Source organism: Bos taurus, chromosome 6 (assembly GCF_002263795.3).
Source record: "Bos taurus isolate L1 Dominette 01449 registration number 42190680 breed Hereford chromosome 6, ARS-UCD2.0, whole genome shotgun sequence".
Classification (NCBI taxonomy): Eukaryota; Metazoa; Chordata; class Mammalia; order Artiodactyla; family Bovidae; genus Bos; species Bos taurus.
Window position 1 is genome coordinate 111695092 of NC_037333.1, and position 16141 is coordinate 111711232.

General features: G+C 45.4%; 1 protein-coding gene across 8 annotated transcripts in view; it reads right to left on the reverse strand.

Annotated features, from left to right (window-relative positions):
• Positions 1-3775: 3775 nt before the first annotated feature.
• LDB2 (LIM domain binding 2) overlaps positions 3776-16141 on the reverse strand; it is a 454756-nt gene continuing 442390 nt past the window's right edge. Inside the window, exons 6-8 of one of the 8 annotated variants that reach the window (XM_024993437.2) lie at positions 15064-15187; positions 11063-11205; positions 3776-5388 (exon numbers count right to left, since the gene is read on the reverse strand). In XM_024993437.2, the coding sequence (XP_024849205.1) occupies positions 5338-5388; positions 11063-11205; positions 15064-15187 (318 nt within the window). In that variant the 3' untranslated portion in view covers positions 3776-5337. 8 annotated transcript variants of the gene reach the window in all.

Here is a 16141-nt window from a genome sequence, read left to right on the forward strand (position 1 = left end):
GGTGTGATTTTAGTTTGGACTATATTTTCTTTTTTTAAAATGTTAACTATATTTTTTAACTATTTACCATTGACTGTTTACATATGGCAGTGTATATGTTTCCATGCTATTCTTTCCATTTGCCACCCTCTCCTTCCTATCCACCCCTCATATCCACAAATGTGTCCTCCACGTCTGTGTCTTCAAAGCTGCCCTGCAGGTAGATTCATCAGTACCATCTTTCTAGATTCCATATATATGTATCAATACGATATTTTGAAAACTCATCAGTTTTTAAATGTTAACAAATAACTAGAAGTTGTTCTGACATCTTTGTGTAGGCTGCCAGGGGTAGGTTGGATTCCCAGTTGTTTGTTCATACCCTTGAGTCTGCAAGATGTAGTTTATTTCCCCACTCCACTGATGCTGGATTGTCCTTGAGACTTGCCTTGGTCCATGGATGCAGTGTGAGGAAGTGTGTGTCTGTGTGATTTGGCTTGTCTTCTTTCATTTCTTTCAGAATCTGCCAAGAAAGTGTGTGCTCTGAAGATTGCCTGTTCTAGATAGAGACCCGAGGGGCAGACCTGAGATACATTTGTTCCAGGTGATCCACAGTCCCATCAGGGAGAAAGATAAAATCTTTCTGGTCATCAGCTGCTGAGATTTGGAGGTTATTACAGAGCAAAACCCAACTATGCACCACCATTGGGTTCCCATCATTGTGAAACCACTCAGGCAAAGGACCCAGCAAGCGGCTGACACGTAGTGTGTACTTGAGAAATGGTTGCCCTTGGAATTATTCTGGGCCTGACAAATCTCCAGGGCCTAACAAATCATTTAAGTTCGGCTTAAGCCAGTGTTTTGTAGAATGTTTGTTTTGTGCCGACTTGCCCTCTGAGAACCTTGAACACGCCCGTCTCTGCTACCTCTCATCTCTTATGTACCCACAAGGGTAAACGTCACTTTCTGTTGTGCCATAGAATGACAGATTGTAACATGAAGGGGAAATGCACGGTAAGCGGTGGTGTCATGATTTCTTGCTTGGGATTTTTTAACTCTGTCTATTTTGATACATGTGATAGAGTTTAGATATTAAGGATTCAGATGGAAACGATTAAACCGCTCAGCCCTAGAAAAGTCCAGCAGGACAGTGAAAGGAATTTAACAACAGAAACAAGAAGTTGTCAGGACAGAGCCAAGGCGGAAGCAAGAACCAAGGGCTCTTGGATCCCAGAGGGGACTACGGATGCTGACCTGAGCTGGGGAGTCATCTCAGGGGCCAGGAGAATCAAACTAGGCCTTTAAGAGTGAATAGCTTTGGGGACTTCCCTGGTGGTCCAGTGGTTAAGAATCCACCTGCCAAGGCAGAGAACATGGGTTTGATCCCTGATCTGGGAAGATCTCACATGCCAGGGAGCAACTAAGCCCAAGCGCCTCAACTACTGAGCCTGCACGCCTAGAGCCCTCACTCTGCAAGAAGAGAAACCACTACAGTGAAAAGCCCACGCAGCATGACAGAGGCCCAGTGCAGCCAAAACTAAATTGATTAATTAAAAAAAAAAAAAGGATTGAGTAGGTTATGTAAAAAGGTGGGGGTGGCATTCTAAGAGGGAGAAACATATGCAAAGACATGTCGACGTGGCCCTTAGTGTATTCAGACAACGGAAAGGAGTGGAGGTAGATGGTGGTCAGGCACCAGTGGGACGGGGCTAAGGACACAGTGTCAGGGAAGCCAGGTCCAGCCTGTGGACTGTCTTGGATGCCGTAGAAGTTTGTTTCCAAACACGGCCGCCTGCAGTCAATCCCCTTGTTGGAGGCACGTGCTACTTACCCATCCCAGAGGAAGTCTGGGTCTCTGCACCTTGAATCTGGGCTGCCTTGATGTGCAGTGCAGATAAGTGATAGTGTTTCAGTTCCAGGCACTGGCAGTTTGCTTCTTCTCCCCTGGGAACCCAACCATCATTCTGTGAAAGCCTGGTGGAGAGGCTGTATTCAACAGCCCTACATTCCATTCCAATCGCCAGCTATGTGATTGCGCCATCTTGAATGTCCAGCCCAGCCAAACCTCTGATGACACCATCCCCAACCAACATCTGTTCCCCTAAGTGCAGATCGCCTGACCATTGAGCTCTCAGAATGTTAACTGATAATAATAAATTGCCTCTTGAGTCTCTGAGTTTGGGGTCGATCAGCTGTGTAGCAATAGATAAGTGGAACAGACGTCAAACAAATTGTCCCAGAAATCATCTGTGATGACTGCAGGTTGGTGACTTTAAAGAACTGATGAAAGGAACCCTGAAATGATGAGGTGGGCAGAGGATAAGCTGGCAGTTCTCCTGCTCTAGTGGGGGAGTTTCAATTACAGTAGCTGTTTCCCTCAATTTCCTTTGGCTCTGTTGCTATTGTACCACACATTTCCCTCCCCATGCTAATGTCATAAGGAAACAGTGTGATGCTGAGAGAGAAGCTAGGCTTTGTAGTCAAGGGAGATGCAGTAACAAATTCCACCGATGTCTCCCGTGAAGTCTGAGATGGAGCAAGTAGCTTACTGAAGCAGACGGTTGGTCCCCTGCCCAGACGCCCTTTCTGGGACTAACCTACCCATGCCGAGATGCTAAGACTGTTGCCTTCCAGTTGATCTCTCCTCTGCAGGACAGCCCTTGGCCGATGGGGGCTCATCTTATTCTGAAGTTACTGCCTCCCACACCCCCTGGGAGTGGCCCCAGCCAATGACTAACCAGTACAGGTGTACAGAAATCTGGCAGCTGAGTTTCGAGGGTTAGATAACTCTGTGCCCCAAGCCTTCCCCTGCACCATGGACCAGGCTCAGGAAGTAGGCTTCCTGAGTTCGCAGCTTTCCTAGCTCTTTCCTCTTCTGCATCTTACCCCCTCCACTCCCTTACAGATTTTTTTTTTAAACTGAAAAAGATCCCCTCAGTAACTCTGTGCTCCGAATTTTGGTCTCAGGTTCTGCTTCTGGGAATCTCAACCTAAGAGACACACTCTCCCTTCTCTTCTCTTTTTCAAGCCCCTCTTTTCCAGAACTGGCTGAGATGATCTATTACTATGGCCTGGCATTTTATATACACCTAGTTAATGCTAACAGATTTCTTCTCTCCTCTTCCTCATTTGAACAGAGTAGACAAATGCGGCGAAAGTTCTTGAAACCCAAAGTCCTCAAATGAATTTTCCATAATCTTTGTATAATAAGCTTTTTAGAAAAATAGGCAAGTGGGAGCACTGATTTATAAAAAATGGGGAGATGAAGGCCTAGTTGGTGGAGCTGTGAGGATTAGTTGAAATAAAGGCTCCTCTGTCCATGGAATTCTCCAGGCAAGAATACTGGAGTGGGTTGCCATTCCCTTCTCCAGGGGATCTTCTCGACCCAGGGATAGAATCTGGGTATCCTGCATTACAGACAGATTCTTCACTGTCTGAGCTCTCAGGGAAGCCGGAAGAAATGTCTATGGACCTTAAATTGAGATGCTTGGTACAGAGTAAGTACTCAGTGAGTGGAAGCCGCTGCCCTTGTATTTGACCAGCCACAGGGAGCGAGGTCAATCCTTGCTTTCCAATCCCTGTGTCTGCGGCCAGCAGAGTGCCCAGCACAGAGAAGACACCCCTGTGTTTGCCCAAGTAAACTGCAGTGAGTGTGGAAGAAACTGTAGTTTATAAAGATGAGCCTTTTTCACAGTGCCACTCCATGTGGGATTTGGGTCATAAATCCATGCTGAGTACTTCTCATCATCGTGGGCAGATTTTTCTGCCAGGGTCACAGATATGCAGACTCCTTTGCTTTGGTCGTTAACACAGTTTATTATTGGCACACTTATCAGTAAAGCATACATAAAATACAGCTGTTTTATAACACACGAGCCACTGAGTCTTTACATGTATAGAGGAACATATTAATATGCGAATGGAAAAATTAGTTCTTTTATAAAGTTTCACATAAATACACTGGGATTGCCCCCAAGGGAAAGTCCCCATAAAAGAACCAGGTGAGGGCTTTACAAAATATTATACAGGAAATATACTATGAAGAGAAACAACAGTCAACTCAGATACAATAAAAAAAAGAAACCCAGAAGTTTCAGATTTATTAAACTGCCCACAAAATTAATGGATTACATGGCTTGAAAATATTTGGATCAACAGCAATTATACAAACAAATACATTCTCAAGGGGCCAGGTGCCTTTCTTTACGTAAAAATCTGCCTTGGTGTCTCTGATGACAAAAGGTCATTTCTTGTTTCTGCACTCAGGCTCGATTGAACCAACTCGGGCTCGAGGACCAACTGACATTAGCTTGGCCATAAATTACCCTGCTGGGCCCTCTTCGCTGTTACCCAAAGAAAGAAAAGGTGAAAGAGAGAGAGAAAAAAATAAAGGTACGTTTAAATTACTTTTCAAAAGCGGATTTTTTTTCCTTTTCTTTTTTTACTGAAACAAGAAACTCTCAGATGCAAGTCAAAAAGCAGAAAATATTTTACAATATTAAAAAGTCATCTGTAGTTGGATTCGGCATAGAATGCGATCCTGAGCACTGAGGGTTTACTGACAATATGGCCTTCGTTGGATGGTTGGATGCGGGGTTGGCGAAGGGAAATTAACAGACATGGTTCAAACTGAGCCAGGAGAAGCGTTAGCATTTGCTCTTGTTTTAATTATCATCAGTGCCAGTATCTCTATTACCTGCGAAGGCCTCCAGGGAGGGGTCATGGAAGTTTATTCGGAATGGTCCTCTCAATTAAAAAAAAAAAAGGAAGAAAGAAACTCAGATCATTGTGGTTTAGAAATCGGTATTTGCGTGGCAAAGTTTTAACGTCTTGCTCCTTCCTCTCCTGTAAGTAAGGATCTGAAATAGTGAGCGTGACCCACGGGGCTATGGACAGTGGATTCTGGAGCCGGTCACTCTTACTGGGAAGCCTGGGGCGGGGGGTTCTCTGATTTGGTCTCCTGAGTGGCCGGAGGTTTACTGTTCCATGGGCTGCTGTTCCCCAGGGCGGGTGAATTGGTGAAGTCCTCCTCGTCGTCCATGCCGTTGGCCGCATCATACTGCGTGTTTTCTAATCTAGTGATTAGCCTTTCGTCCTCGTCCCCAAACTCACCTCCCATCAGAGTTGGCTCTCCTACCACCATCACATCCTGTGAACAGCAGCTGACATTATTACAGGGAACCTTGGGAGAGAGAAGCCCACTTAAAACACTAGCGGGAGGAGGCGCTGGGGGACCTGGGTCAGACACACCGTGTCCTGTACACCGGGGCCAAGTCTCAGTGTCGGGGGGGCCAAGACGCATATTGGATTTCTACAGGAAATAAACATCGCCTCCTGACGGGAAACAACCACGCGAGTTTATGTCCTTAGTGTGCAGCCTGACACCGGAGAACGAGCAATGCTAGCAATCTGCAGAAATAAAAAAATGGATTTTTCAAAATTAAAAAAATCCACGCTTTGCAACTTGCCGACACTGGGGACTTTTGAGAGGGCAGTGGGCGCTGTGCGAGACCTCGGAAACGCCACCACCTTTACTGAGGGTCTCGGGACGGCTTTGCAAACTACTGAGAATAGCAGCCAACGCCGGGGAGGAGGCGGTTCTGCCGTCTTCACGCAACTCATTCTAAACGGCATTTTCTCTGTCCCAAGGACGGTATATGTTTTAATTGAAGACAGATCTCTCTTTTTTCCTACTCAGCCAGGCCCTTTTACACAGCCAACATCCTTGACATTCTGCTACTTAATTATGGTAATTAATTTAGGTAAAGTTTTCGATAAAAACAATGTTCACACTGATTTGACAATTTGCATAGCTAATTAAGTCATTAGCAAAAACCTGCTGATTGCCAACAAGCCCTGAATTTACCATCTGTTATTCCATGGTGCCTGTCACCTATCCCCACAAAGGCAACCCCACCACCAATCTGGGCAGTAAAGAGAACCAGTCTGTCCAGCTGGTGCCATTAAAGAAAGATGAAGAGAACTAATGATAATTATATCGATGAAGCTGGTCGTCATCAGAGATGGAAGCGTGCAAGAAGAATCTATCTAATCACTCCTTTAAGTACAAACTGTCCTTCCATGCAAACAAGGAAGGCACATCCTAGGGTTGGGAGCTTGGCAGAGGCCACCGCTGCAGAGGCTCGAGGACAGGGGAGAAGAAAGCCTACCCAAGGCATTGCTCTGGCCTCCGTGTTCCAAGGGGGCCCTATGGGCCCAATGGCTGACCTGGGCACAGCACAGGGCATCTGTCAGGTGGATCCTGCTCTGCCAACTCTGAGCAACAATCTACTTAAGAGTGCCTGACTGCCCTTGGCCTCGGCTGAAGCTGAAACATCAAGGCCAGCCAGATGCTTTTGGAGATATAAGTAAGCATTTGCTGATATGGGCGTGAATTTGCCTTGACAACTGGGCAAACGTTCTTTCTACTGGGGCAAGAGAGGCTGCCTGGGGCAGTCTATGAGTGGAACACTGCCTGTGGTCAGGAGAAAGGTCCAGCTGTCCCTCCAGGGCCCTTCTCAAATTTTGAAGGTGCCCATCGAACTAATCCCTTTGTGACCATCTGGTTTGTTTTGGAATGGAAAACCTTGTTTGTCTGATAGATCGATTCCCCTCGAATTAGAGGGAAGATAATCAATAGGTTTCACACTGTGTTTTCAGACTAATCACTCTTGCGAATTGATAACAAGGATGTTAAAGAGAAATGTCCCAGATGAAGTAAATGGCTCAAAGGTGACCTGAGTAGAGTCAGCCATCGACGTGCCGGCAGGGTGTTCAACTATGAGTCCCTACGAACATCCTTATGATGCCACCAGGAGCTAGACGTGACACTGACTTATAAGAGACTCACAAGGACTCCTGAAATGAGATGTAAAACAGACACAGAGTTCGAGTGTCAAGAAAGCCGATGGGACGTTAAATGGAACAGGGCTTTCACCTGACCCCTTGGGGTGTTGGGGATTCAAAAAGCGCCCTTCATTGCAGGCCCTCAGGACACTGTGCCTACAGTCAGGAGCAAAGGCAGGAGGCAAGACCAGGTTAAGATGCAGCAGAGCGCCACACGAGGGTGAACCCCAGCTCGTGACCTGTGTGCGGCACCCTTTGAAGGGCTGGGAAAACACAAGCCTTAGGTGTCACAGGGCAGGAGAAGAATGTTAGAACTGACGCGTGGGTCTGCGCTAGTATTGTGAGCCCAAGGCCAGCGAGAGAGGCTGCGGGAATGGGAGGAAGTAAGCATAATTTGGAAACAGAAGAAGCCGACTTAAACGTGATATTAGCCAAGAAGTTCCCAACACTCCAGATGCCTTCACTGTATCAGCAAACAACAGCCATTCCAGAAAAGTCCTCCGAAAATAGTGGCTTGAATCTCTTCAAATGGGGCTCATGCAGGCTCATAGTATGTTTGGTGTATCTTTGTTCCAGGAACAACTGGAAAAGATGCCCAGGCATAGATATTTTGGAGCATCTGAAATTTCAGAGAGATGCCATGTTTGCCTTACTGATTATAAAACATATCCTTAGCCAGATGCATAATCGTGGGTCTACGTATGAGTGTGTGTGCACACGTGTGCATGTGTGAGTGATGAATAAATGGCAAATTATAATAAAACAGACGTGTGCTAAGGACTTTGTATGCACCTAGAGGCTTGAGGACAGTTACACAGTTATGCACAGGACTCTAGCTGGCTCTGCTAAACCTCCAGGCTAGGATGTGTGTTCTCCACTCAGGTGGGCTTGACTTGCTATCTTCACAAAATGAGTGGAGACATAAGACACATTTTGTGTGCATGCTCAGTCGCTTCACTTATATCTGATTCTTTGCGACCCCATGGACTACAGCCCACCAGGCTCCTCTGTCCATGGGATTCTCCAGGCAAGAATACTGGAATGGGTTGCCATGCCCACTTCCAGGGGATCTTCCCAACCCAGGAATCAAAGCTTCATGTCTCTTGTCTCCTGCATTGTCAGCCGAGTTCTTTACCACTAGCACTGCCTTGGAAGCCCAGTGCACATTTGGGGCTCCTTCCAACTGGGGGTGTTGGCATCGTTTTCCCCACACACCCCCAGTCTTTAAAAATCCCCCCACATCATTCAACATCCACAGTGAGAGCTGAACTTCCTGCCCTGTCTTGTGGGACCGCCCCGCCCAGGAGGCGATATTGGTCCACCTGAGGGTAACCCATGTGGTCTCAACTCCCCACAAGGCAGACCCCTCTGCTCCTTGCTGGAGACCCTGGGATGCCACCAGCTGGTGCCCATGTACCTCTTCTCACTAAGCCCCCGAGCGAGGACCACCAACCTCTGAGGACGGGGAGGGACTCCTTTCAGGGCCCCTCAACACTTCTGCTTAAACTGGCCAGCAGGGGTCACTGCTGTGGACTGACACCGGTCTCCATCCCTCCCAGGGTTGAGGCTGCGGTTCGGGGTCGCTCCTAGCCCCTGCTCTTGGATGGAGTGAGACGCAGAAGCCAAGGATTAAACCCGAGCCCTTGCCGGACACACACGCTGCCGTCCGGCCACTAGGTGGACCACAGCCATGGCCGTGGTAACACGACCCCCTGTCCGTGTCTTCAGATAGGGCAGCTAAGGCCAGCAAGTGGCATTTCTAGTTAAACAGGAACGGGGTGTGAGTGATTCAGGACACACAAAAGATGTTATCCTTACGAGCCAGTCGGTGCTTATCATCTGACATCCAACCAGCCGGGGGACCTACAGAAATGGACACGTTTGCCTAACCTGGATGACTTCCCTGTTTCTCTCAGCCATCTGTAAGTTTCACTTAATGAAAACACCCTTCACTGCATGGTGAGGATACTGCTAACATTCTTCTTGCACTTTCTCACGGTGCCTTGCTCTTGTCCGAAGGGTCTTAACTTACTAAAGACCCTCTCAACACAGGCATCTTCCAGCAAAATGCAATGGTTGGTTGGAAGGACAAGAATGTAATGGAGTAGAAAAAGTTAGGTGCTCTTTAAAAAAAATTGCAATGCTTCTGACTGGGCCAGGTATGTGAAAATACATGGACAGGTAGCTGCTATTCTGTACCCACGGCAGACATCACTAATGGATGGCCTACCACATCCAGTTCAGGCTCAGAACCTTTCTGGACACTCTACCCTGTGAGTTGACCCCAGGAGACTGAGTTGGCAGGAGAGAAGAAACCTCTTCATCGTCCCTCCTTTAGATAGCCAGCTCTTCAATGATGGAGCTTGGGTGTCTTTTGGTTTTTTTTTGTTTTTTTTTTAAATTTTAAATCCAACCAGGCGTTGAATTACCAACACCTGCTGTAGTGTAGGGCACACAAAAGGAGCTCAGAAAACGCTTGGTGAACCGCTCTGAATTCTTGTAGTCCCTGTGCCTTTAAGTAGCTATGTCAGAGTTCCAGAAATCCCTGGAATGTTCTTTCAATTGTTTGTGGAAACTAACAACCTTTAGTTTCTAAAACTCTCAGATTAAATGAATGAATAGGCTACTTGTGTATGCTTTGGGGGCTGATTTATTTACACCTGGCCATTTTTTTTTTCTATTCATTTTCCATTTAACCAGCAGTGGGTATAACTTACTGGCACCTTAATAAGAAGACTGCTTTTCTCCTTTGATTTCCAGCCCCCTCACTCTTCAGGGATGATAGCCCAGTTAAAAACAGAGGTGATTCTGGTTTTATCTAAAGACTGAAATTCCTAACGCTCTTAAAATTAAAATGACACCTACCTCACAGGCTGGCCACTCTCTCATGACCCTTTCTTTTTAATGTACTGGGGAATGGCAACCGTACCCTCTGTCTATGGAGGACAGGAGGGGAGGCCAGATAATTCTCCGATACACTGGTGGGGTTGGGTTTAGCCGAAGAGAAGTGACCAATGGGACGTGGGGGCAAGTGGGTGGGGGGTCAGATTTGAAAGCCACACTTAGAAGTAAGTGGAGAACCTTCTGGAAAGGATGGTCCACTCTCACATGGACAGGAGACACAGCAGGATCAGAACCTGAAGGAAGAGGACCACAACCAAATCCTAGAGGGGAGACGAGTGAGAAAGAGGGGAAAGGTTAAAAAAAACTGCATTGGAGGTGGAGGGCAGCTACAAGAAAGGGCACACTCTCAAAGACACAGGGTCCAGAGGGCACTTCTGATGCGCCATGAGAATCCCTGGGTTGGAAGGAAGGACAGTTGAAAGCCTGGTGAGGTAATGTACCAAGGGCACAGAGAAGGAACACCCGCAGGTCACTGAAGAGGCAAGATGGGCTTCAGGGAACGTGAGAACTTGTCAGTAAAAGCGGTAAGTGGTCTAATTCTGGGATGAAGAATTCAGAGTCTAGAAGGAATCAGGAAGAAGGGAGAGGACTGGGGAAGAAATCAAGAGGAGAGCAAGAAAGGTCCCATCTGCCTGGTTTGCCCTTCTGGGGACACCCTCGGCTATGAGTCTCAGAGTTCAAAGAAGCCCCCTTCTGAGCGGCCCATTTCCTTCGTCAAGACCCGGAACTGAAAGAAAAGGGTCAAGAGGTCAAGACAGTTCAGACCAAACCTGCGGCTGAACCTCCCTCTAAGCTAATGAAACAGGGAAAACGAAATCCACTGAGCTGCACTGGCCTTGAGTTAATTACCTGAGTCTTAAGATAAGAGGAGATGCCCATGTCTGGGGTGGGGTGGGCAGGGCTGGGGACAGTCAAATGACAATCTGGAGTCTGAGTGCCAGGAGCTAGCTTTCCAGTGGAACACAGGGTCCCAGCGATGGTGCCCAGAGCCCCTTATCTGCCACCAGGCACATCGCTCAGTGATATTTTAATTAAACCTTAGGTGACATATCTCCTGTCTGCGACTCTGACGGCATTTTCATTCCTGTCCCGCTGCAGCACAGACTCTGCGTATTGCTTTCTAGTTCCCAGTTTGCAGGGGCTGGTTTTCAGGACAGAGTCCTCCCCCTTCCTCCCAACTCCTGTCCTGCCTTCCCCTTCCCCAACCCCGCCTCTCGCCCGCCCGGCCCAGAAGGTCTTTGCAGCTAAGAGTCTTTTCCGCGGGCCCCCCTGGAATTGGGAGACGGTAAAGGCAGGAATTGCAGCCTAAAAGGAAAGCGAGACTTACAGGTACCTGACTGGACAGACTCAGGTTGGCGGCCGTGGTCTTCTTCTTGCTGCCGGTGCTGTTGGCGGCGTTCCCCGCGCTGCTGTTGGAGGTGCTGCTCGTGGAGTTTTTCCTTTTCCTCCGTTTGGTTGTCGGTTGCCTTGTGGGTTCTGCTGCAATATGGAAAATGGAAGGGGGATCAGTTCCCGGGCGACCACCACGGTCCCTCCAGTGACGCCGTTTTTGTAAACTGAAAAGAGTAGACTATTGACATTTTTTTCCCCGTGTTTTTTTTAACTTGACAAAACCCAAAAGGAGAAATCTGATGATCTAGTTTTAGTACAAAATGATGGAAACTCTTTTCTTTACCATGTCTATAAAATGATTTGCCTTTAATTGTTCTTTCTGATTTCATCTATATGTCTTGTGCTCAGTCATGTCCGATTCTTTGTGACCCCATAGACTGTAGCTCACCAGGCTCCTCTGTCCCTGGGATTCTTCAGGCAAGAACACTAAAGTGAGTTGCCATTTCCTACTCCAGGGGATCTTTCTAACCCAGGGATTGAACCCAAGTCTCCCTCTTCTGCATTGGCAGGTGGATTCTTTACCACTAGCGCCGCCTTGGAAGCCCATCTATATGTCTGGAATCTATGAATAAATCTTAGGGGTGAGTTATACCCCTATCACAATTTGAACTTAAAATATTATTACCATTATGAATTTTGAGAAAAAATTTTTATGGCCTACCTTATTTTTATAATAAAAGGAGGGCTCTGAGAATCCACCTGCAGTGCAGGAGACCTGGGTTCGATCCTTGGGTTGGGAACATCCTCTGGAGAAGGGACAGGCTACCCACTCCAGTATTCTGGCCTGGAGAATTCCATGGAATGTACAGTCCATGGAGTTGCAAAGAGTTGGACACAACTGAGAGACTGTCATGCTATTCACACTGAGATTCCTAGGGAGCCTCCAAGGCCTGAGAAAAGTGTGTGTGTGTGTGTGTGTGTGTGCATACGCACGCACATGTGTGCATTCAGTTGTATCTGAGTCTTTGTGACCCCATGGACTGCAGCCCACCAGGCTCCTCTGTCCATGGAATTTTCCAGGCAAGAGTACTGGAGTGGGTTGCTATTTCCTACTCTGGGGATCTTCCCGACCCAGAGATGAAACTTGTAACTCTTGCACTGGCAGGTGGATTCTTTACCACTAGTGCCACCTATATGAATTTATTAAATTAGGGACCCAGTGAGTAACAGCAGCACCTACTGGCCAAGTGTTATATTGCAGCCAAGCTCTATTACACCTTGAAATGATGAAGTAAAAAGAAGTGTCCATCAACCAGCCATTGATGTAGAACTTGGGGATTCCCAAGCTCAGGAGAAATGCCCATGGTTTGCACCCTGGTGTTTAAAGGATGCAACTAACTTGAAAATTCCTGGGGGGAAAATGTTTTAATATGCTATAATCAATATATTAATGAAAAGAAACTAGACCTCTTCCAGAAGGTTTAGAAATAGAAAAAAATATATATATATTTTTGAAACTGAAGGATGAGGCAAAATTTTATTGGAAGCGTACAGACTTATGGAAATGTGTAGTAAGAAGAATTTCATTTATTTATTATGCATTGTGAGCATGACTCAATGTTTTCATATTCCTGACATTTTCTGTCATTATTTTATATTCATAGCAACTCTATTAGTTAGGTGCTATATAATCTTTGTTTTGAGAATGAGAAACTTTCAGAAGCCTGTTCCAGGCACTTACTAAATGAATTGGAAATGGTATGTAAGAGCTAACCCTATTCTAGGTCCAGCCCTGATGGGAAGAAGGTAAGCTAGGGCTGTATTGGAATTAAGTGAGCGGACCTTTGGCATTTTCTTGAGACATCTTTGCTGCTTCTATTGGACAATGGGGTGAGTTTGTTTTAAGGCTCATTTCAAAGACTACTGGGTCCATCATGTTATTCCTGACTTGATGAAGAAGTAGAAGGTTTCTATTTATACACTATTTTTTCTTTCATAAATATTTTTGTCTTAATGTCTGAAGATACTCATTGACAGAAGGTATCTACCGTCCCTATCCATGGAGAGTATGGATGCTTATTCTGAAGGTTATCGAAACAGGAAACAGAATTGTTCCAACTTAGGCAGCTGGAGGTGAGCTGAGTGGTACAGTCTAAAGTTAAGCGAATACTCCCGTTTTCCCTGACCAGTGTCTTCTTCCTTTGACTTGAAATCTGCTGCTTTTATTTTAAAAAATTGTATTTTTAAATGGAATTTTGGGAAAATATGTCTCAAATGTTTGCTCTGTGTTGCTCCTACTGGCTGTACGTAGCTGTAGGATTAGAGTCATGAACTGAAGACACAAAGACTTATTGTGACATAGGTCTCTATTGATTAGTCTTGCGCTAACTTTGGCAAGCTCTACTTTAAATCTCAGGCCTATTATATTGAATGGGAATAACAAGAAATATCTCATACCTCACAATAATGCTAGTGAAGATTCAATAAAAAAATAAAGGTCTGAGAGACTGTGATTTATGACTGTTTTCATGCAGTGCTGTAAGCAGAGTGGCTTGGCCAGTGCCTGGCATCTTGTAGGGGCTCAATAAATAGTTGTTGAGTTAATGACTGAATTAATGAATAATATATGAATTATGGAGCTTCTCTGGTGGCTCAGATGGTAAAGAATCTGCCTGCAATGCAGAAGACCCCTGTTCAATCCCTGGGTCAGGAAGATCCCCTGGAGAAGGGAAAGGCAACCCACTCCAGTGTTCTTGCCTGGAGAATTCCATGGATGGAGAAGCCTGGTGGGTGACAGTCCAAGGGGCGCAAAGAGTTAGAGATGACTGAATGACTAATACACACACACACACACACACACACACATACACGTCATATGAATTACATGTGCATGCATCAGGAAATAGAAGTTTTCAAGACCTGGAGTGAGTGAAATTTTTTCCCCATAAAACCTTATTGATATTGAAAGAGAAAATAAGACCAATTTAAACACATTTAATATCTTTGAAAAATAATGTTCTAAATGTCGAAAATTCCCCTAAGATGGGGATGCAGCTATTCTATGTAAAGTAATGCTCATTTTCCCAGCTTTCTAAACATGTGCTTGATTATATTGACTATATCCTCTTTATTTAAAACCCCTGGCCAATTACCAGTGGAAGGTGACCATTATATTTCATGATTCAAAAAGCTATGTGCCTCATGTTAATAATTACTCTTCATAAAAACAATTTTTAGCGAATGGATACATTTTGCTTTTATGATCAATGAGGCTCGGCACACGCCTGGGAGTGAAAATGTATTAGATAGAAAGACAATTAATGATGACTCGAAGCAGTAATTTCAGAACCCCAGCAGGAGACTACAGTATCTAAACTGCATCCTAGGAAAGTGGAGAAATGGGGTCTTTTATGTATTCTTTTCATGATCAGAATACCCTTTGATATTATGTATCTTTAAAAATAGGGCAAAACTTTCTCCTCCTTCCTTCCCTTTTCTCTTCCATCTATTCCTTCCCCCCTCCCTCCCTTCCTTCTTTTTCTCTTCTGCCCATCCCCCCATTCTTCCTTTCTTCTTCCTTCTCCCCCTTTCTTTTCGTAATTTCTACCATTCTTCAAAGGACAAAGAAAACTAAAGTAAGCCATCTGCGGTCACCAAAGTCTTGTCCAGTGGAACGACCACTGGCCCGGGAGACAGTGAACCTTGGTTCTCATCTCGGCTTTATCAACATCTCAGTAACATTAAAGACATCAATTTCCTTCTGTGAGTTTCTGTCCTCCTAAATCTAGCAAGTGAGAAGACTGTGGAGCATGGTCACCACGTCGAAGAAGGATGTTTGCCCTTCACCAACTCAGTGTCTTTGGATCCAACATCACACTCAGAACATCCCTTATAAACTACTTTGCCTGATACGTTTATAATCACTCCCTTTTCCTATCCCTTCATGTCCAGAAGCAGCCTCGGAAAAAGCATGTAGGTGGAGAGTGAAGAGCGAGGCCGTACCTGGCGGGGCCACCATCCGCTGCCACTTCTGAAACAAGCAGGTCTTCAGGCAGTCCCGTGGACTGAGATTGTAGGTTTTATGTCTGGACATCAGTTCTTGCATTGGCTCCAGTATTACACACAACTGCAAGGGGTTCAAAGACAGGGGCTTCACTACTTGATAATATTATTTGCAATAAATAATATTAACAGCTGGAATTCATTTCGAAGCTTAAAGACACTTTTCTTCCCTCCTGCCCACCCCCACCATTTTTTATTTTTTTCTGTATAAGTGTGGAGGAAAAGAAATATTACCAACATTTGATAATGCTCACTCTCTTTACTATCATTTATAATATCATATTACAGCTGAGTGTGATTTACACACACACACACACATATTTCCCCACATATTCTAAACTGATGGTTGGGTGGATATACGCAGTTCTATTATGAAATGACGTGATTCTCTCTGGTTAAAGAAAAAAGCTCTTTCATATTAGCACAGCATGCTCAGATTTCTACTCTAGCTTCTGTTGTTTTTCCTGTTTGCATAACCACACACTGTGAGTTACAATGGCAGTTTATGTAGATTTTGTGGCAGTGAAGGTATCATTCAAGCTTTTGAGAACAAAGTGGTAACTTCAGGTACGTTTTTTGATCCTAATTCTTATAAAAAACCATGATGAACACGACTTCATTTTTATCCATGGGCTCATTTGTATTTTACACAAGATGTGCAAATTGGTAATGGATGGTAATGTATACTCCCACATATATTCAGTGTGGAGTTTTTGCCCTGGTTCTGTACATAGTCACGCTTCTTGCTTCCTTTAGTTAGACCTTTCAGCTCTACTGCAGTCCAAGACATCTGACGACAAAGATTAATGAATGAAATAAGAAGGTAAATCCAGTTAGGACTGCCCTGGACTTTTCTGAATCCCTTCTCAGTTGGAAGCTTATCAGAACACTGCTGCATTGAGAGAGCTGTTGCTAAGAGGGCAAAGACCACAACTTGGAACAACGCATCCGTTGCTGTTGCAACAACAGCAATACGAACATTGGCAACGCATCTGTGCACGCATGCTAAGTCGCTTTG